This window comes from Saccopteryx leptura, chromosome 2 (assembly GCF_036850995.1).
Source record: "Saccopteryx leptura isolate mSacLep1 chromosome 2, mSacLep1_pri_phased_curated, whole genome shotgun sequence".
Lineage (NCBI taxonomy): Eukaryota > Metazoa > Chordata > Mammalia > Chiroptera > Emballonuridae > Saccopteryx > Saccopteryx leptura.
In genome coordinates this window covers 51,214,382-51,235,274 of record NC_089504.1, presented here as the reverse complement: position 1 = coordinate 51,235,274, position 20,893 = coordinate 51,214,382, and the positions used below count along the sequence as shown (strand labels likewise).

The window sequence follows — 20,893 nt, the reverse complement described above, 5'->3', positions numbered from 1 at the left end:
TTCTTATACTAGAAAAATCTGGTAATGCACAGTCCTCTCCTAGCTGGCAGGGCTTCCTCTAAAAAACATAGAATGTTTATTTTTACCAAACCGTTTCTGGAAGCATTTTACACCTTTTGAAATGATCTAAGGAGGCAAAAGATTTGTGTTAAGCCTTGTTCTTTAAGTAAATTACTGTACTGTTATTGCATTTTGGAAATAAGGGACCTACCAATTTTTAGTAAATGATATTTTCTTGTGGGGCAAACATATGATGTGCCTGAAATAGGTAATGCCTGATAAGTGCTAAATAGTAAGAAAGTATAAATAATCAAATAGCCATGGCAAAAAAAAAAAAAAAAAAAACCCAACATTTTCTATTGCCAAAGGATTCGCCTGAAAGGGGTTAGCCTACTTTAATGAGATGAAGTTTCAGATAACCCAAGAAAAGCTTGTTTTTAAGAATGTCTAGTGGGTTCCCAAATCTCTAGGGAATTAGCCTAAAATATCCTTGGGCCACTTGTGTCTTTCTTTTGCCTCTTAGTGAACATACACAACTTCCTGGTATCTACTAGAGACGAGAGCTCTATTGGGTGAACACTCAGAGGAGGAATTTCAGCCATAAGAAATGAAAAATATGCATTCATTGAAAAGTGTAATTGGGAAGTATCTGCAGATTTTTACTGAGATCTGCCCTCTTGAGCAGGAAGTGCAGAGGTTACTCTGCCTGTGGGATTCACAGCTGAGCAGTGCTCACTGTAGTAGCTTTGCAAATGAAGCCATTGCTAACCCACGCTGCCTGCTCACCCCGTGTATGGAAGTCAAGTGTCTTTCCTTTGAAATACCCTCAGCAGCTCTGGGGTCTTGGACAAGTTAACTACCTTCTCTAAGTTTCCATTTCTGTATCTGTAAAATAGAACTATCATATCTCTCTCATAGCTTATCCTTAGATGAAGTCGAAAGTGTCTTTAATTGTACACAGTGCACACATAGTAAATGTCATCATCATCGTCATCATCGTAGTAGTTAGTAGAGTAGTAGTAGTAATAGCAGCTCAGTGTTTTTAAAATGGGAAAATCATCTGCTTGTTTACTTACTCTACTCATAATATTCTTGTCTCCTTTGGGAATTTTCCAACACAGACATGTTAACTGCCAGGACAGGTCAGATCGTCATGGATATTAATCTCCATTTTATGCCCTGTAGGATCTGATTTGTTTTTTATCTGCAGAGTTTTACCACAGAGGTGTCCTCTTGTTATCCACTGTGACCCCTAGATATTTTTGAGTATGCTTTTACAAAACAGGTCCTTCCTGATCTTATTTTTACTTCCAAATGATACTTCCCAGTTACTCTCAGGAGTCTGTGAAAGTTTGATCTGATGATTGGAATTTTATTCTTTCTTACATGGTGATGGCTCAATTTCTCTCACAGACCAAGAGGATATGTATTAACCCCAAATTTGGGGCAACAATGTTGAAAGGGAAAAGTGCGAATGTGGGTCAGAACATCTGAAGTCATCTTGGGAAGTTAAAAGTGCACGGTCACTTTGTTTCACCATCTATACCCGTGACAAAAACCCAGGGAAAAAAACCCACTTATGCCCTGATGCCCCTCTTCAAACACTTCATTTTTCATACTGACTTTTTTGTAAACCTTTTAGGGTTTAATTTATCCCTTCAGCTTTGGGTAAACAAAAAAATTGAAACATTGAGACCTACTTCCTCCCTTCATGGAAGAAGCAAGAGACAGTCACAGTGAAGGATTTTTAGGTAAATACAGGAAACCACACTGAAGGTTAATTTTTGAGACAAGTTATCTTGTGGAGCTCATGAAGCTACCGACAATGCTACTAACTTAAGTCTCTCCCTAATAGAACCACGTCCCCTGGATCAGATATGCTTATTTGAATGTAAAAATGTAAAAAGGCATTTTGCAAGTTTTAAAAGGCAAAAGTTTATATCTGAAGAGAAACCAGAGTATGCCATGTGGCAAGCTTCATGACACATCTGAATAAATAAAATTCAAGCCTGCAAGGGAAGGAGGCGAGCAGCTAGGGCCATTTTGAGAAACCTTATGCTTTTTAGAAAAGAAGAGAAAGTACTTTGTATCAGAATTGAAACATGAAAGGAGTATTCCCCACATTTGGCAAAGGGGCTGAGTTTTCTATAACCAACTTTCCAGAGAGACTAGCAACCTAATGATAATGTTATTATAGGCCATTTTGGCTTCTAATGTGTTAAATGAGGTTCCTTACAACATGTCTGGCGATATTGTTTAATAATGAATAAAACTCTGTGTTTTAGGTAGGAAGAGGGGGAAGACACTAGTAACCTTCTCTTCTCTTTCTGAGGAAAATGAGAGGCCACTACACAATCAGAACACATTTCATTTTATACGTAGCCCGACCAAGCTCCTTGGAAGAGCCTTTATCCATGCAATACTAGAAGGTGTAAAATGTTTCCACACAGGAACCAGGAGGAAACAAAGCCTCTTATTCTGATACTGAAGGAAGCCAGAAATCTAGGGCTGGAAGTCAGGAAAGATTCTTAGCCCTCCTGGTCCCTCATCCCAGAAATTGTCATCTGCCCCTCACTCCGGATATTGTCGTCTGCACGGGGATCATGTGCCTGGTAAAGGCTTGGGCAAAGAGAGCTGAAGAAAAGGGAAGTATGGAGAAGAATATGTTCTGAGAAGCGGAAACAACGATTTGCAGCATTCCTTCCTCCCCCATGCCCAGCCCTGGAACAAAGCCAAACACCCAAACAAGAAGCAATGCTTTGTTCTCTCCCCAACTTAAAGGGGCTTCTCTACAAAGGAGCAACAAAACAGACAAGGTAGACAAAGGAGTGGGTAAGCCCGCAAATGTAGCAGCCATAGGCCAGTGATTGACATTAGGTCCACACAGCTCATTAACTATGAGGGCAGGACTCTGCTCTAGGGGGTGCTGTTTTGCAGAGAAAGGAAAGTTTTGCACAAAGAATTACAGTAGACAAAAGGAACTGATATGTTTTTGCTTTGCAGAATTTCCATGTGGAAACTTGCATGAAGCCATTGTCTTCATTTCAAAGAGGTAGGACAAGTGTAACCTTCAGAAAAATAGTCTCCTGACAGCTTTTGTTTTTTGTGTGCTTTCCAGTTGGGATTTTTTCTCTGGAGTTTTTGTGTATAAACTTCCTTAAACTGTAAAGTCACCAATAGCAACTGCAGAGATATTGCACTGTGATTTTCCAACTTCCCTTGTGACCTGAAGGGAAAGGAGGCCCAAAGAACAAAACGTGACAATAGCTGACACACTTAAATCTGATGTTTGCTTCTCCTTCTGGATTCTTAGAAAGAAGAACAATGTTAAATTCTCCACAACACAACCCAGATTAGGAGCCACTAACTGGATGGCCAGGTTCCCTCTGAAAACACATTGGTGACCATAGTTTATTCCCTGAAATCACTTGGCCAATAATTAACTGTTTTCTTAAGCACCTCATCTTGTCCTTCCTTGTCTTTGGTTAGATTAGAGATTGCACCCCACTCCAACATTAAGACCACCACCCTCTGATTTCAAAACTGTGGCCACTGGAAGAGCACTTCAGATTGTAATCCCGGCTCTGGGACATTTTTACAACTATAAAAACTGGGCTGGTTAGATCATCTCTGTACTGCTTTTTCCATACATGTAAAATGTACTTCATAGGCTTATTCTGAGGATAAAAATCAGATAGTATGTGTGAAGCTTTTTACTGAGCCTGACATGTGGTAAGAACTCAGTACGTGGTTAATTTCTCACTCTCGCAGGATGGGGGCCTAGATCATCCCCCCAGCCCCATCCAGACTCAACTGCCTCTTGGATTTTCAAAATAAAAAAAAAAATTCTCTCCCATCCATCTAAATATTAAGTTCAAATGGAAGTCCCCAATTTCACTAATTAAAAGAGATGATGCCAATTCAGAAAGCAGACTTGTATTCCTCTTGCCCAAATGCTCTTATATGTGGCTCTATATTAATTTTCTCCTAATATTTGGATTAGAAAAATCGAATGTTAAGTATAAACACAGGCTGTCTGTAAGGAATCTAATGGTGATCAATGAGTGTTAAGCTGGCACAGTTCACTTTTCTATTTTCTGGAACAGAGAACATGAAAGCTGAACATCTGAACGAGGTTTACCCAATCCTCAATATATCTGTTTCTTTCAAAGCCCAGCCACACAATACTGCAAGTAACCACAAGGCTGTTATTGATGGTGAATTCTTACTCCTTCTCTGTAGAAGACAGCTCTGGATCATTGTAGAGGCAGCTAGTTCTGAGTGCAAGGAAAAAACAGAAAGCAGTAAACATTTTCTCCACTATGACCACTTTGTAAGCACAATAGGTTTGGGCATTTAAAACCGTTTAATGCAGTCCCATTGCTAATATTGAACAAATCTACATCTGAGCCAATGATGAGATTAAGCTGTGATTCTTTTATCATCAGTTTTGAAATGTAGTAATCGCCTATCCTTGAGAAACAGAAAGGGAAGACAAAAAACTCTAAACACCTCCAGTAGGTTCTTCTGTCCTTGTCATTTTCCCCCTGATTTTATTTCACTCTATCTTATTCTGGAAATATATCACTAATTTTTATTTACAACCCAAATAGTATACCATTTTATATACAAAGAACAGCCCCTGCCAAGCAGCCTAATTTCATTTACATATAAACACAGTTAACTTTCAGTTTGCACTAGAACGAAGATTTTTCCAAGACACTGAAAGGAAAAATGCCACTTCAGTTTTCCTTGTCGTTGTCACAGAAAAATAATAGGACACTTTCTGCCATACAGCTGAGTTACGTTCAGGTAATACAAATAAATTCTAACAAGAACCAGAACTGAATGTGTCCAGAAAGACAAATGTAACCATAAACAATCAGGAAATAAAAGTTACGGTGGATGAATGTTTCTGCTTTTTTGGTGTAATATTGGCTGCTTTTGATATTCCATATTAGTGAGATTCCTCTGTTAGAAAATTTTGAATGAACTTTCTATTAATTTCTAATTAATATGTATACTTTTTCTTCTCTGTTAAATCTTTTATTATTTGCAAACAAACAAGTTAAAGGGATTTTGTGATCCTTTTTGTATGCAAGAGTTCCTTTTATAATGAAATTTCATAAGCTTCTATATCTATCTGCACAAAAGAGGTATAATTATTAACGTTAGGCATTTTTATTTATTTCTTTTTATTTAGAAATTAAATTTAATGGGACAACATTGATCAATAAGAGTTTGTAGGTTTCAGGTTAACGTTTCTATAGCATTTGAACTATTGGTTGTGTTCTGTGCCCATCACATGTTAGGTATTTTTTTAAAAAAAATGGCAGAAGGCTATCTTTTCCTGGAAGGGCAGAGGGCTTTCCCCCACTGTATCCTCTCCTTCTCTCTGGAGATCTGGTATTTTTGTGAAATCTATTTAGCAACTCTCATGAACAAGGACAGTCAGGCAAGTGTTGACAGTGTGTTAGAAAAACCTAGCAAAGCTAGACTGGAATCAAGAAAGGGCAATCTTCCAACCCTAGCTTTTCTGCTTTGCAACTCTGCATAGTCCTTCCAAAGAAAATAGCAATTTGCCATCCATTCAACACTGTTACTCCAAAGGCAGCAGACGGATTCTTCACCATACTCAACATAAAAATGACTCCCTAGAAGCTGTTTAACCTTCAAAAGTGTTTTCTTTTCTGTATATTAAAGCTTTAAAGAAGTAATCAGGCAGGGTGAGGAAATCTCCTTCCGAAAGCCACTGAGGGTGGTGGTGGTGGTGGTGTGACAGTGTTTATGTGGGAAAGAGGGTGAATGCTTGAAAACACTGGTGGAACTAAAGCCAAACAATAGACAGGTTGACTTGGTTCCCTGCAGGCTGTATGTTAGCCTTTGGTTAGAACCAGCCTGAAGCTTTCTAATGAGTATCATGTAGAAAGTCAGGATGCATCTACCACTTACTAGGAAGAACCTGGGTTAGCTGGCTCCTACACTCTAACCACAGATCTGCAGTGATCATGTTTTCTGAACCCCAAATTATCATATACAGTCTGTCCAAGGGTTAGGGGGCCACCTTAAAGGCTGCAAAGTTGTTAAGAAAATGTAGTTAATATGACAAAATGGTAAGATACTGAGACATTTCAATCACCTGCAGGTTAACTAACAAAAATTCTTTCTCTTTACACATTTTCAAATGTGCAAATATATTTCAATTCTTCAAACAAGTAATGTTCACCATCAAAAGAAGGAGGGTCAATTGAAGGTGAATTGAGACAGGTGGCGTAGCCACTAAATCCAAAGTGAGAGCATAGATCCCTAGGACACAGCTAATCATTTCATTCAGTCAATTACTTCAAGGAGGTGATGATCAAAGCATGGTCCTCAGAGCAGGAGCACCAGCGCCACTGGGAACTTGTTAGAAATACAGATTCTTAGGCCTGCTAAATCAGAAACTTTGTGGGTGAGGCCCCAGATACTGTGGTTTTTTAATTAAATTATTATTATTATTATTATTATTGTGTGAGAAAGACACATACAGAAAGAGAGAGAGAGGGAGAGAGAGACAGAGACAGACAGGAAGGGAGAGAGAGGAGAAGCATCAACTCCTATTTGAAGGAGGCAAGATTGAAGGAGGCAAGATTGAAGGTCCTATGGAAAAAAACATGGCAATATTATTTTCTAATGGACTTAGATGGGAAATTATTGATGTCACCCCCATAGCCCCATTTTTTTTGTCTTGAAAACAACTTTCTAATTTCATGAACATGCTATCGTTAAAAAAAAAAATCTTATGAGAAACTCGTTGCTGTTTCTCTCTGGGGTATCTCATGACATAATGCAATGTGAGTACAGATGAATGCTAAAGGAGTACATTATAGCGACGTTCGGTTCCTTGATTCCTAACAGCCTCCTTCCACAACTTCTTGTTTTTAACATTTGAGTTAGAGACTAAGAAGATTTTGTTAGGATCAAAATTTATAGAATTTTGAACATTGTTAATCTAACTGAGTTTCAGCTATCTTAACGGAAAACAAAGAGGATAGGAATATTGTAGCAGTAAACCACCCTAATGCTAAACTTTCTAAAGCCTTTCCTTAAATTTTTAACTCAAGAGCTCCACACCATAGGCAAATAATTCTACAGATTACCTGCAATAAAAATGGGCTATAGCAAAAAATATAAAAGTGATATGTTTTTATGAGGAGTTGGCATTTACACCGCCGCAGAAAAACTTCAGTAATTAAAATCTCATGTGTTCAGAACTTGTAGCTGTTTACCAGACTCTTTGCTTTTGCAATATCTATTAAAATGGGAAAAAAAAATAAATAAAAAAAAAATAAAAAAATAAAATAAAATGGGAATTGGTTATAAAAATTAACAGTGAAAGCAACCATTAAAATGGAGAAAAAACTCAATACAGCAAACATTTCAAGTAATACTTGTCTCCTGTTAACATACAGTGTTGGAAAAATTATTTGTAATTTGGAAATAAAAATTGGAAATTATTGAATGTTTTTTCAATGAGGTGCTGAGCTGACTGTTCTGATCGGGCTGCTTTACAATGCTGTAGGGTCAAAGCTTAACATTTAGATTTTTGTTGTGCAGCAATGCAAATAATTTTTGTCTAGCACAAAGATAATCCTAAAGTTGTTTATTGCCCTGCAGAATTCAATTTTGTACCTACACCAACAATCTTATCCTAACAGTCCTTTATAAATTGCCTATTGATATTTAGCTTCACAACTGCTTTTAAACTCTTTTTAACATCTTATTGGTTCCTCCATTAAGTAATTAGTTGAATAAAATCATTGGCATGAATTCATTTTATATTTGTATTTATATTAAGGTTATGATTTTGCCATTTTGAAAATTATACTTGAACAGTGAGCAATGATTTTTCCCCCTATTTATCTAAATAAACTCAGAAGTTGTTAGTTAAGCAGTATTTCCAAGTCATTTAATAAGGTATTTAAAAAATACATTGAAAAGTCATTAAAGTGGTTCTATAAAAATATTCTAAATTTCTACCTGCCATCATTCCTCTCCAATAGTGCAAATTAGTGAGGTTTTGTTGCCTCAATATAATATCCAGAGGATCGTTATATGTGTTACATACACATACTGTGTGTAGGTATGTATACATACTTGTGATGTGTTCTTTTGCTAGGGTATATAAAACGGCATGTATATTTAAAAAATTAACAGTAACAAATGCATTCTTTAAGATAACCAAAGTCACAAGGGAAATAGACCATAGTATAAATAACTAAAATTGCATCTATCATGAGACAAAGGAACTTTCAAAGTATAGCATTATTATCAGATGCAAAAATACAACACCAGGCATGCAAGCTCTCCCAACTCATTCCTGGAAATGCAAGCCAACATCACACCAGCTGCTGAATGAAAACCAAGTCTTACTTAGCTGCTTCTGATGCTTCTCTCAGTTCTTCATCCAGTCTGCATGAGCAAAAATTAACAGTGTAGAAAAAAAAAAAAGCAAGCAGAGCATGAGACAGTCACCCAGCAAAGCAGAGCCAAACATAAGTGGAGTGTACGTGTTATTAAAACCCGTCCTCTGCAGCACTGAGAGACGCTCCAAGAAAATATGGCGTCATCTCCTCCCATTCAGTGTGTACATATGTGTGCTTTGCAAATTCCTTCATAAAGGTGGATATAAAGGTTGCAAGGAGACCTGAAACATGCTGTCTAAATAAAGCTGAAAACATCCACATCAGTCTGTTGGGTTCAGTTGTAGTTAGCTTGCAGCCTGGGCCAAGTCAGGGATGGATCTGGTTTAGTAGGTTTCAGTTGCAAATTAGGTTGACCTCAACAGCTTTGCACACAAGACGAAGACCGGGGATGGAATACACAAGGGACTGATAGAACGATCTCTCGCTCTGGTAGCGTGTTGAGGTCACCCACGGCTAAGACACTGGTGCACACACACAGAGGGTCCAGCACGAATCATAGATCAGGAGATTTTACCTCACACTTCTCTTATAAGATCTCTCTTCATCGTACCTTACGAGATAAAAAATGAATGCAGTGAGGAAAACGAGCCAACAGATGGAAAAAGATGACAGGTAAATGTCATAAAGAAGTCAGAACATGACAGGAAAAGCCTACCTAAATAATAATCAAATTGCCTCTTGGGAGAAATTTTATTTTTGTTAGATAAAATCAATGGTTTAGAATTTCTAATTATGTACAGCCAGTCCTCATTATCTGCAGATTCTGTTCACAAATTCACCTACTTGCTTAACTTTATTTGTAACCTCCAAATCAACACTTTCATGATTACTAGCGGACATTCACAGAGTGACAAAAAATCTGAGTCACTTGACGTGCACTTTCCCAGACGATGAAGAACAAGTTGAGGCTTTGCCTTCTTGTTTCAGCTCTCATGCTGTAAAGAAGTTGTCCTTTTTGATGTCTATTGACTTTTTTTTTTTGCTTATTTTTGGTATTTTGCCACTTAAAATAATGCCCAAATATAGTGGGAAAATGTTGTATAGCAATCCCAAGCACAAGAAGGCTGCAATGTCCCTCATGGAGAATATACATATTAGAGAAACTTTGTTTAAGCACAATTTATAGTGTTGTTGGTCATAAGTTCAATAATAATGAATCAACAATATATATCAAATAAGGTATCTTTAAACAGAAACACATTTAAAAAGGCTATATAATAATTGGTTGATGAAAATGTTATGACCAGAGGCTTGAAGAAACCTACTTCTATATTTTCCCTAGGAATAACAGTTTAGTGTCCACCATCTGGTGTTCTAGAACGTAACCACAGCAAATAACAAGAATTTACTATAATCAATGGGCTATAAATCTGATTTCAGATTGGTCAACTTTTTCTTTCATTTAAGCCCTTTGATGACAGGCTCCATCCCAGTTGAATACTGGTGTTTGGATTGGCTGAGATCAGACCTCTGAATGTTATGCAGAAATAGGAAGGAGCTGTGGCTTGTATCAATTTGAAAAATGGCATAACATGAAAATGAGGCAATGAGGGTCAGTAACAAAACTGGCAGAAAGGACAACTGGAGGAGATGGAGGACGGAAGACAGGAAATAACAAGGATACGTGAGGAGGACAAGCATGGTTGTACATTTCTTCCTTCAGAAGAAAATCTTTCCATATGGAACCCTTCCTCCTGAAGTAACTTTTTAATGGAGCCCTTGAAAACTTATGTGTATAAATGAATGAAAAATGCCCTGGGCACACTCAACATTTAAATCAAACTTTCTCATATGATAGTGAATCTCTAAAAGCAACATGATTATAATAAATAACATTCTGTATTGCCAACTCTGTGCCAGGAAGCTTTCTGCATGCTCTCCATACTTGGTTTTCATTCATTGCTCAGGACCATTCCATGAACTGTGCCTTACTTCTCCAGTACAGTATACTGAGGTTGAAGCTGTGACTCAGAACATTTTAATAAGCTGCCTGAAGTCTCGGAGACATTGCGAGGCAGGCAGGAAGGTTCAAATTTAATGCTAAGCTTCTAAAGCTTCATTCTCTTTTCTGAACAGCCACACCATAGAAGCATTGCCTTCTCGACCTAGAGCCGTGATGGCAACCTTTTTATAAAAGCCGCCCACTTTTGCAGTGCTGGTCAACCTGGTCCCTCCCGCCCACTAGTGGGGTTCCAGCTTTCACAGTGGGAAACCAAAGGCGCAACCAAAGGGCGCTACAATTGGCCCACCATGAAAGCTGGAACGCCCATTAGTGGGCAGGAGGGACCAGGTTGACCAGCACTGCAAAAGTGGGTGGTTTTTTTGTTTTGTTTTGTTTTGTTTTTTGTTTTGTTTTGTATTTTTCTGAAGCTGGAAACAGGGGGAGGACAGTCAGACAGACTCCCGCATGCGCCCGACCGGGATCCCGCTCTGCCCACCAGGGGGCGATGCTCTACCCCTCTGGGGCGTCGCTCTGCCGCGACCAGAGCCACTCTAGCGCCTGGGGCAGAGGCCAAGGAGCCATCCCCAGCGCCCGAGCCATCTTTGCTCCAATGGAGCCTTGGCTGCGGGAGGGGAAGAGAGAGACAGAGAGGAAGGGGGGGGGTGGAGAAGCAAATGGGCGCTTCTCCTATGTGCCCTGGCCGGGAATCGAACCCGGGTGCCCCGCACGCCAGGCCGACGCTCTACCGCTGAGCCAACCGGCCAGGGCCAAAGTGGGCGGTTTTTATAAAAAGGTTCACCATCCCGGACCTAGAGTATGGATAATGCTTATTTCCACTTGAAATGAGAATGCCCTTGTCATCTTTTGCAAAAGGAGACAGTACTATTGGAGGTGGATGCTCCAGTACATTTTTTATTTAAAGGGTAGGAGTAGATTTTTGAGATGGGGTGTAGCTTTTTGAAGCAGCAGGACAGAGCTGTGAGGAGTTCTGGTTGTGGGAACCCTAAGAAGCTAAAGAGGATTAAAGCCATTGCCAGGACCATGTGAACACTCTGCTTAATTCAGCTGAGCCAACTAGCCCTTCTAAGCTCAATCAGTGTTCTGGGTTCGTGCCTAATATTTGGATGCAGGAAAGTCAAATACATCTACTTCTGAGCTTTGACTTTAGATGGATACACTAAAGATAGCAAAGGAAACTACTAGAAAAGAGCATGGGGGCCAGGCTGACATAGATTGAATTATAGTTTTATGTTTCCTTGTTCCTAGTTGTCCTGTACATAAGTAATTTCTCTTTACTGAGTTATCTTCCTCTATCTGTAAATGATACAAAGAGAGCATTTCCAAGCTCCCCAGAGCACAGATGCACAGCAAATGAAAATCCTTTCCTTCCAGTTTCTATACCCTCCCCCTTTTAAATGAGGACTCTTTTTTGGGGAAGATGCACAGCTTGGAAGGTACATTTTTTTCCCCATCTTCTGGAGGAAAAGGGAGCATCCTTGTGTGCTTTCTTTCTGCTGATGGATACCTTACCCTTAATTCTATTCAAATAACAAAGTAGGGAATCAGAAACAGTGAAAGAAAAACATGATCCACAGAAAGCAATGGTTCTTTGCAACAATGAAACAAACAGTAGCGTTCAGTTTCCTGCATCCCTATTTTTAATTTCAGCTCCAAGTAATTGTTTAGTTAATTTGTCCTCTTATTTTTGGAGCATAATCCAGTGACCTTCAGCATCACTGCTGGTGCCTTACCCTGTGCTGAGTAAGGAAACATTTCTAATTGCGCCACTCACCACTCTGCCTTATTTTTCACGCAAAGGAAACTGTGAAGAAAAAGGATTCAGAAGAAAATAGAGAAAGGGTAATTTTTTCCTCTTTTTCTAGGGTCTTGCGGACAAATAACTTTATACAAGGCAATAAAGAAATCCAAGCAATGTTCATGTTGGGCAGATAAAATATATTATGCTCACTTTGTTAAAGATGGTGCTGCCCACATGGAAGCCCATCGCCCAGGTGATATTAGTTGCCCTTCTTGCTTGAAATGGGTGTGATTATATATTAATATGTATTGGGGGTGGGCTGTGGGCAGGCAGGATCCTTGTAGCCTGGCGCTTGTTTTTAGGACTAAGCTTTTCCCACCCTTTTTGATGTAGGGTGGTGCACTCTCATGAGGAATCCCATTATGCCTCAGATAAGTGACTTTGTATCAGAGACTTCCTTGTTTGTATATTGGATTAAAGGTTTTGAATCTACACTATAAAGTGGGACAGACCTGGAGCTTGCTCTCTCTCTCTGTTCCTGAGATTAGCATTAGAGAGGAGAACAGAGTAAGGTCACGTGGAGGAAAGGAGAGGCAGCCAAGATGGAGGAATGCTGAAGAAGCCAGTTCGTGCAGAGAGAAGGAGATGGGGAACAGGTGAATAAGGCTGGTGAGGTAGAAACCTTTGATTCTAGGAGACTCGGATAAGTCAGTAGCTTTGTGAGCACTGAATGAGTGGGTTTTGGAGCCCAGTGTGTGTTTTTACTTGCCCGCTGGGTGCAAGCTAGGATTAAAGGTAATGGCCCACCAGTTCTTGGCTCCATTGTTTCATTACCATCTGTCAGAATCTAATGCGAATCTGCATGGGCCAGGCGGCTGTGATGGTGGCCATGGCTACTGGCTTTACAGCTCACAACTCTATTGTGGCTGCGTGGAGTGGGAGACACAAATCACAGATGTGCTGGTTAATGTAAATTTATGCTGTCACCAATACGGTAGTAAAATTCAAAGTGAAAATGAGCAATAATCAATAATTCCAAGAGAAGGTTATGTGAAAGAGGATCTAAAAGAACAACACAGTGATCTTGGGTTCTAATAAAAATGTATGTTATTTATTGGAGAATATTTAATATAGATATATTTTTTATTAAGTGAGAGGCGGGAGGTAGGGAGGCAGAGACAGACTCCAGCATGTGCCCCAACTGGGATCTACTTGACAAGCCCCCTACAGGGCTATGCTCTGCCCATCTGGGGCTGCTGCTCCATTGCTCAGCAACTGAGCTATTTCAGCACCTGAGGTGAAGCCATGGAGCCATCCTCGGCACCCAGGCTCAACTTGCTCAAACTATTTGAGCTATGGCTGCAGGAGGTGAGGAGAGAGAGAAGGGGGAGTGGGAGGGGTGGAGAAATAGATGGTCACTTCTGTGTACCCTAACTGGGAATTGAACCTAGTACTTCCACACACTGGGCCAACACTCTACCACTAGCCAACCAGCTAGGGCCTAATATTTGTTTTAAACATAAGATAATGACATTTCTCCACTATTTAAGAAATGAGTTACTGTCCAATATCTTTTTCTAAACATGCAATATTTCTTACCAAAACTTCAAAACCATCAAGACTTACTTGATAATACTCTCTGGAATCTGGATGCAGTCCATTGGGATCAGCCCACTGAGCTCCGATAAGCTGCTGACATATTTAATTTTACTGCTGAATTTTGAACTAAAAAAAAAATAAAAATATGATTAGTTGCTCCTTTATCCCTCTTAATGTAGCTGCCTCTACTTGAAAATCCTAATGTACTTCACCTTGCCCCAGCACTTTTCCTTAGAAGAAAGTCTATATTATTTGAGTAGTTACTATGTGCCAGAGACTGTTTTAAGTGGTTTATATACATTAACTCATTTATTTCTTAGTATAGTCTAGTGCAGTAGCCACTATTATTATTATCTTTTTAAAGATAAGGAAACTGAGACACACAGAGTTAAGTACTCACCGTCAGTGAGTGGCAAAGCCTGGATTTAAACCTGTGCGGTCTGATGGCACAGTCCATACCCTTGACCACACATCACACGGCCTCCGTGATTCCTGCCATTCTGCATTGTCACTGGTTTATGGTGGTTTGCATTTGTTTGCTTGTTTGTTTTTAACAAACAAAAATCTTGTCATTAGTTATTTCAGAACCTGCCAAGGTTAATATATTTTAAAAGTATATGCAAACTTATTTTCTTCTTTTTATCTTTAGTTTTAGTTTTATTTTCAGTATTTTAAAAACTTTCTTTGGAAAGTTTTAGTCGGAGAGTTCATTCCACCTGAACTAAGTTCAAAAACTGTTCCAATGATTGGGTTTGAATTAGAAACCACTTCCATCAAAATGTTTTCATTTTAGATGCGTGTAAATGCATGGAAAATAACTTGGCAACATACTGACAGCTGTCAGAGGAGAGTGAGGTTGGGGGATGGGATGAAAGAAGACAAAAGGATTAATCAAAAACCTAAACGCACAGTGTGGTGACAGCCCAAGGGGAAGAGGGTTGGGGGTAGTGGGGGTGGGCAAAGGGGCTGGGGAACGGGGAGGAGAGAGACTGTGCTTGGGGCGATGGCTGCCGGATGCAGTGTGCAGATGATTTTCTGAGTTGTACACTTGAAACCTGTACCCCAATAAATTCAATAAAAAAGAAATAGAATAACATGTTATGAAGTTAAAAAGAAAATAACTTGAAAAAAGACCACTGAAACTGATAAAGAAATTTGCCTCTGGGGAAGGGAGTTAGAAACAGGAATTGATCATTGTAGAAGGAAGAACTTGGTCTTATCTGTAATGATTAGTTATTTTATAGGAATGCATTTCTCTATTACTGGTGTAATTGCAAACTAATTTTAAAAATGTATTATTCCGCTTGAAAGGGAACTTGATCAAGCATTGAAATTTCTCAGATGATTTCAACTGTACTTCCTCTGTTCAGCTACTATTCATTCTAGCCAGATGCTTTACCAAGGTCATGTCTCTGTAAACCTATCTTCCGATTCTACTCGCAGTTCTGACCCGGGGTCACTGGCTGTGACTTGTGAACAACACTCCTCTCCATACAGTGCCGTGCAGCCCTCCTGATAACAGAGACTACCAATGATACGCTGCACTGGGCCTCTGGCTTCCTCCAGAGTTTTGAGCTAAATTCATGTTTTGATGGAAGATGAAGTAGGACGAGAGGGAGGAAGTAGTCATGCAAGGGGAAATCTCCACTTTTACGTTCACTAGGATGTACGGTTCTCTAAACATGCCATGTTCTATCCTTCCTGGTATTTCTGTACCTGCCGACCTGCTATTTCCTCCACCTGGTTTTAGCTAGCCAATTCTATTAGTTCATCAGTACTCACCTTAAAGGCTCATTCTGTTGGAAAGCCTCTTTCTTGATGTAGACTCTCAGCCTTCACTCTCCACCTGTTACCCCAAAACTCACCCTGACCTCAGTTACCACCTTCATCGTGCTTTAACTCTACCCTGTAGTATAATTGTTTGTTGTCTGCTGTTGGGCGGATAAAATGTATTATGCTCACTTTGTTAAAGTTAACGCTGCCCATGTGAGGCCGTCGCCCAGGTGATATTAATGTGTGTTGAGAATCCTTGTAGCCTGGTGTAAGGCCAGGAGCCTCCATCGTGGCCATTCACATGCAGGTTCGCATTGGATTCGGACAGTCGGTAAAGAAACCATGGAGCCAAAAACTGGTGGGCCATAACCTTTAATCCTACCTTGCACCCGGCGGGCAAGTAAAAATACACACTGGGCTCCAAAACCCAGTCACACTCAGTGCTCACAAAGCCACTGACTTATCCGAGTTTCCTAGAATCAAAGGTTTCTAGCTCACCAACCTTCTTCTCCTCAGTTCCCCATTTCCTTCCTTATCCCAGATACAAACTCTACACAAACTGGCATCTCACTCAGCACTCCGCCATCTTGGCTGCTTCTCCTGGCCTCCTCCACGTGGCCTCCTTTAGCTGCTGGCTCTACTCTCTCCGCTCTCTCATGCTAACCTCAGGAACCAAGCGCCCAAACTCTCGTTCCGTCCCCATTTTATAGTGTAGAAATCCAAACCCTTAATCCAATATACATAACAGGGAAGTCTCTAATACAAAGTCACTTCTCTGAGGCATGATTGGATTGTACCACCCCACATCAAGATGGGTGGGAGAGGCTTAATCCCAAAGCCAAGCCCCAGGCTACAATGATCCTGTCTGCCTCCAACACACATTAATATCACCTGGGCGATGGCATCTTTAACAAAGTGAGCATAATACATTTTATCCGCCCAACACCTGGGGCTTGGTTTTGGGATTAAGCCTTTCCCACCCTTTTTGATGTGGGGTGGTACAATCCAATCATGCCTTGGAGAAGTGACTTTGTATTGGAGACTTCCCTATTTTGTATATTGGATTAGAGGTTGTGAAGCTACAACATAAAATGGGGACAAAGCGGGAACTGGCGCTCTTGGTTCCTGAGATTAGCATGAGAGAGCAGAGGAGTGCAGAGAAGGAGGCCACGTGGAGTAGGCCAGGAGAAGCAGCCAAGATGGTGGAGTGTTGAGTGAGATGCCAGTTTGTACAGAGTTTGTATCTGGGATAAGGAAGGAGATGGGGAACAGAGGTGAATAAGTCTGGTGAGCTAGAAACCTTTGATTCTAGGAAACTCGGATAAGTCAGTGGCTTTGTGAGCACTGAATGTGACTGGGTTTTGGAGCCTAGTGTGTATTTTTACTTGCCCGCCGGGTGCAAGCTAGAATTAAAGATGACAGCCCATCAGTTTTTGGCTCCGTTGTTTCTTTGCCGACTGTCCGAATCCAATGCGAACCTGCATGGGCCGGGCTGCTGTGATAGTGGCCCTGGCCGTGGCTTCTGGCTTTACACGCCTTTGTGCTTTGTGCTCCTGAAGGACAGCAACTGAGCTATTTAATGTGTCAGTCTCCAGCACCTAATCCAGTGTTTGGCACAGACAAACTATTCATTTTTAAAAAGGAATTTGCCGTGTACCACTCTCATAGTTGTTTCCCTTTAGCTTTTTGCTTACAGTTTTGAGCCTGAGTCAGAATTTATGCCTTGTGAACTGCCTTCCTGTTCATACAGTCACTCCTAGCCCTCCTGATAAGGGTTGAGTGAACACATGTTACCTACAACCTATAAAATTGACCCATAATATATTTTAGTGGTCTCCTTCTGTGTGTAAAAGTTGGTTACACTGACATAAATTGATACAGAAGAGGGATATTGTTAGTCAAATAAGTTTGTAGATATGATGTATATGTTTGCTCACTTATAGATTGCATTGGGTGTGGGAGACAGGCTGTAAGCTGGCAAGGTCCTCATAACCAGAGGCTTAGTTTTAAGACTAAGCCTTTCCCACCCTTTTAATACTAAGATCTTTTCAACATCTTTCTAATACTAAGATCTTCTCAAAACAGCTTTTTCTCACACCCTTGACTATTATATGATGTGGGGTCGTGTATTCTTATGAGAAATCCCACTTATGACTCAGATAAGTGGCTTTGTATCAGAGACTTCCTTTTTTGTATACTGGCTTAAAGGCTTTAATTTCTACACTATAAATAAGGGAGACAGGGGCTCTCTCACTCAGATCCTGCCATCAGCATTACAGAGGAGAGGCAGTCAAGATGGAAAAGTGCTGAAGGAGAAGCCAGTTTCTGCAGAGTTTGTGCAGAGAGAAGGAGATGGGGAACAGAGGTGAATAAGGCTGGTGAGGTAGGAACCTTTGATTCTAGGAAACTCAGATAAGTCAGTGGCTTTGGGAGCCCTGAATGGAAAGGGTAATGTTTTTCTACTGTGTGTATTTCTTGCCCGCTGGGTACGAGCTAGGATTAAAGGTAATGGCCCACCAGTTCTTGGCTCCGTTATTTCATTACGATCTGTTCGAATCAAATGTGAACCTACATGGGCCAGGTGGCTGTGTTGGTGGCCGCGGCTACTGGCTTTACAGATATTTAAGGAGCATCTTACATGACGAAATTGTAAATACAATGTGTAAGTACTTACAGTGCATGGTCTTTAGAATTAGGCAGACAATTGGGATCAAAGCCTGAGTTTCATTTATTGGCTATTCTACCTTAGAGCTGGGGTGGCAAACTGCAGCCCACAGGCCAAAGCCAACTTGTTAGCTGTTTTTTTGTACTTCTTGAGCTAAGAATGTTTTTATTTTTTATGGTTGAAAAAATATCAAAACAAGAATATTTTGTGACATAAAAATTTTTCACAGCTGCTTCTGCCTTACAATGGCAGAGTTGGATACTTGTGATTGAGACAATATGGTTCACAAAACCTAAACATTTACTATTTGACCACTCATAGAGTGTGTTTGCTGGCTCCTGATTTGGACACTGTATTTGACTTTCCTGATCCTCAGGGTTTATTTATAAATAACAAAAATAATAAATAGCACTTCTTTCAAAAGTCTGTTGTTAGGATTAAATAAAATAATGCATGTAAACACTCAATAAATATAAGACATTAACACATATAATTTACCACAATATTCACCATTTTTATTATTGTAGTAGTAATTATTATTATATTAAAACTCTCTTAATAAATGCTGCATTATAACTTTTTAAAATATTTTTACAGTAACAAATACGTTTTTATTTATCAGGACAAAACATTTGTTTTATAAATATAAAAACTGAATTATTAAAAAAATCAATAAATTTATATCAATTCTAATGTCTACTTTTTTACACATTAAACTTTTAATAAGCTTTTCAGTGTATATGGGTTTCCACTCCTTGTCAAAGCATTTCCTGCTATTATTAAAATAAATGGCTTTTTGTATACCCTAAATATTTCATGCTGTTCTTCAGGCAATTTGGCCTGGCAGAGGCAATTTAACCTTGCAGAGGAAAATTCAATTGAATTGTGCTACTTCATTGTTGAAAGTAGAAATGGGAATGCTAAATAATTACAAGTAAACATTGAGCAAAAAAGCTGGAATCTGGAAGGCACAGTAAAATCTACATAAAAAATGGGGGGTGGGGGAAACTTAACCTCTCATTTTTTTATCCAGAAGTGAGGTTATCTGAATTTTTCTTAGGCATTCATTAATAACCTTGAGGTATAAAAACTTCAGTTTATCTAATCTGATACCCAATGGTAGGTAAACTTTATTATATTTTTAAAGTTCTCTAGGAAATACATTCTGTCTCTTTCATTTAACTGTCCCAAGTCTTGCTATATTAATTTATCTAATCTTTGCATTCTCAAAATGTAAGGTTATATATCATCTAGCACAACAAAAAGAATGGATATTCACTGAACTGAACTAAGTTGAAACCAAGAATCTTCATAGGAGACTAAAAATGCTGTCTACGTGGCTGTCTAGACTCTTTACCTAACTTTGCTGATCTACATATTTGTTCAGCAAAAACAGATCAATTATGATAAGACATGGCATCAGCATCTGCTTCTGTACTTGTTTTATTTTATCATCTATTATCATGTTACTCTACCGTTTCTATTTCCTACAAAATACCATACAGCACTTTAAAAGTACTGTCTATTCCTTCTTGTAATGTGACACGGAAACCCATCACTTCGTCGTCTATGTCTATAGCAACCAACGTAGAGATCATGTTATATAATAATTGGGATGATAGTCGTTATGAAATAATGCTCAGTTCTAATTAGGGTCTTTTGCTGGATAGTCCAAGGTATCTTCCCAGAAAAGGCAGAGGCAAATACATCTTCCTAAATACCCTCTTGATTTATGAATTCCTTTTTTTTTTTTTTTTTCCAATTTCAGTGAGGAGGGGAGATAGAGAGACAGACTCATACATGCTCCCTGACTGGGATCCCCGTCTGGGGCCGATGTTCTGCCTGTCTGGGACCATGCTCACAACTAAGCTATTATTAGCACCTGAGGCAGAGGCTCCCTGGAGCCATCCTCAGCACCCAGGGTCAATGTGCTTCAACCAGTTGAGCCATGGTTGTGGCAGAGGAAGAGAGAGAGAGGTGCAGGGAGAGAGAGAGAGAGAGAGAGGAGAAAGAGAAAGAGAGGAAAAGGGGGAGGGGGGAGAAAAAGATGGTCACTTCTCCTGTGTACCCTGACCAGAAATCAAACCTGGGATTTCCATGCACTGGGTTGATGCTTTACCAGTGAGCCAACTGGCTAGGGCCATGAATTCTTATTTTATAGGTCAATTAATACATTAAAAAAAACTAAAAACTACTAGTAAAGTGTTTACCTTTACTGTAATAATAATCATACCTTATAAAAGGTCGTGTCACTGCAAGGATTGTTCTGATGAACCAAGATGGATGAACAATGATGAATGATTTCAAATTCTTTCTCAATCTATTTGGAAAAAAGAAAAATAAGTTACTTACAACCCATTTTTAGTGGAAATTAAAACATAAAGCATATCCTCCCATAAGAATACATAGAAAGAGTTCAAGGCAAGTTACTATTATCAGCAGGAAAAGTATAGACTAGTCAAAATTAGTAAAAATAATGTTTTTTTGATATATAATTTGAAACTTTCACAATCAAGCCTCATTTTCAGAATAAAAGTAAAAAGTGGTTGTATTCTCAGAGACCATAAATCTATAACCATTTTGGTATATTTCTGTTTATGCTTTTCATTTTTATAAGCATTATCTTTACTATTTTCAAAAGAATACACTTTTACTAGCAACTTTCACCAGTGTTTTTTAACTGCCTGTCC

At 39.4% G+C, this 20,893-nt stretch overlaps 1 protein-coding gene across 2 annotated transcripts in view; it reads right to left on the bottom strand.

Moving 5' to 3' along the window:
• PRUNE2 (prune homolog 2 with BCH domain) overlaps positions 1-20,893 on the bottom strand; it is a 285,127-nt gene that overhangs the window by 2,749 nt on the left and 261,485 nt on the right. For both annotated transcript variants that reach the window (XM_066367956.1, XM_066367957.1), the window contains 4 exons: positions 20,437-20,523; positions 13,793-13,891; positions 8,413-8,451; positions 4,230-4,277 (listed from right to left, as the gene is read on the bottom strand). In XM_066367956.1, coding sequence (XP_066224053.1) covers positions 4,230-4,277; positions 8,413-8,451; positions 13,793-13,891; positions 20,437-20,523 — 273 coding nt within the window. The remainder of the gene's footprint in view (positions 1-4,229; positions 4,278-8,412; positions 8,452-13,792; positions 13,892-20,436; positions 20,524-20,893) is intronic.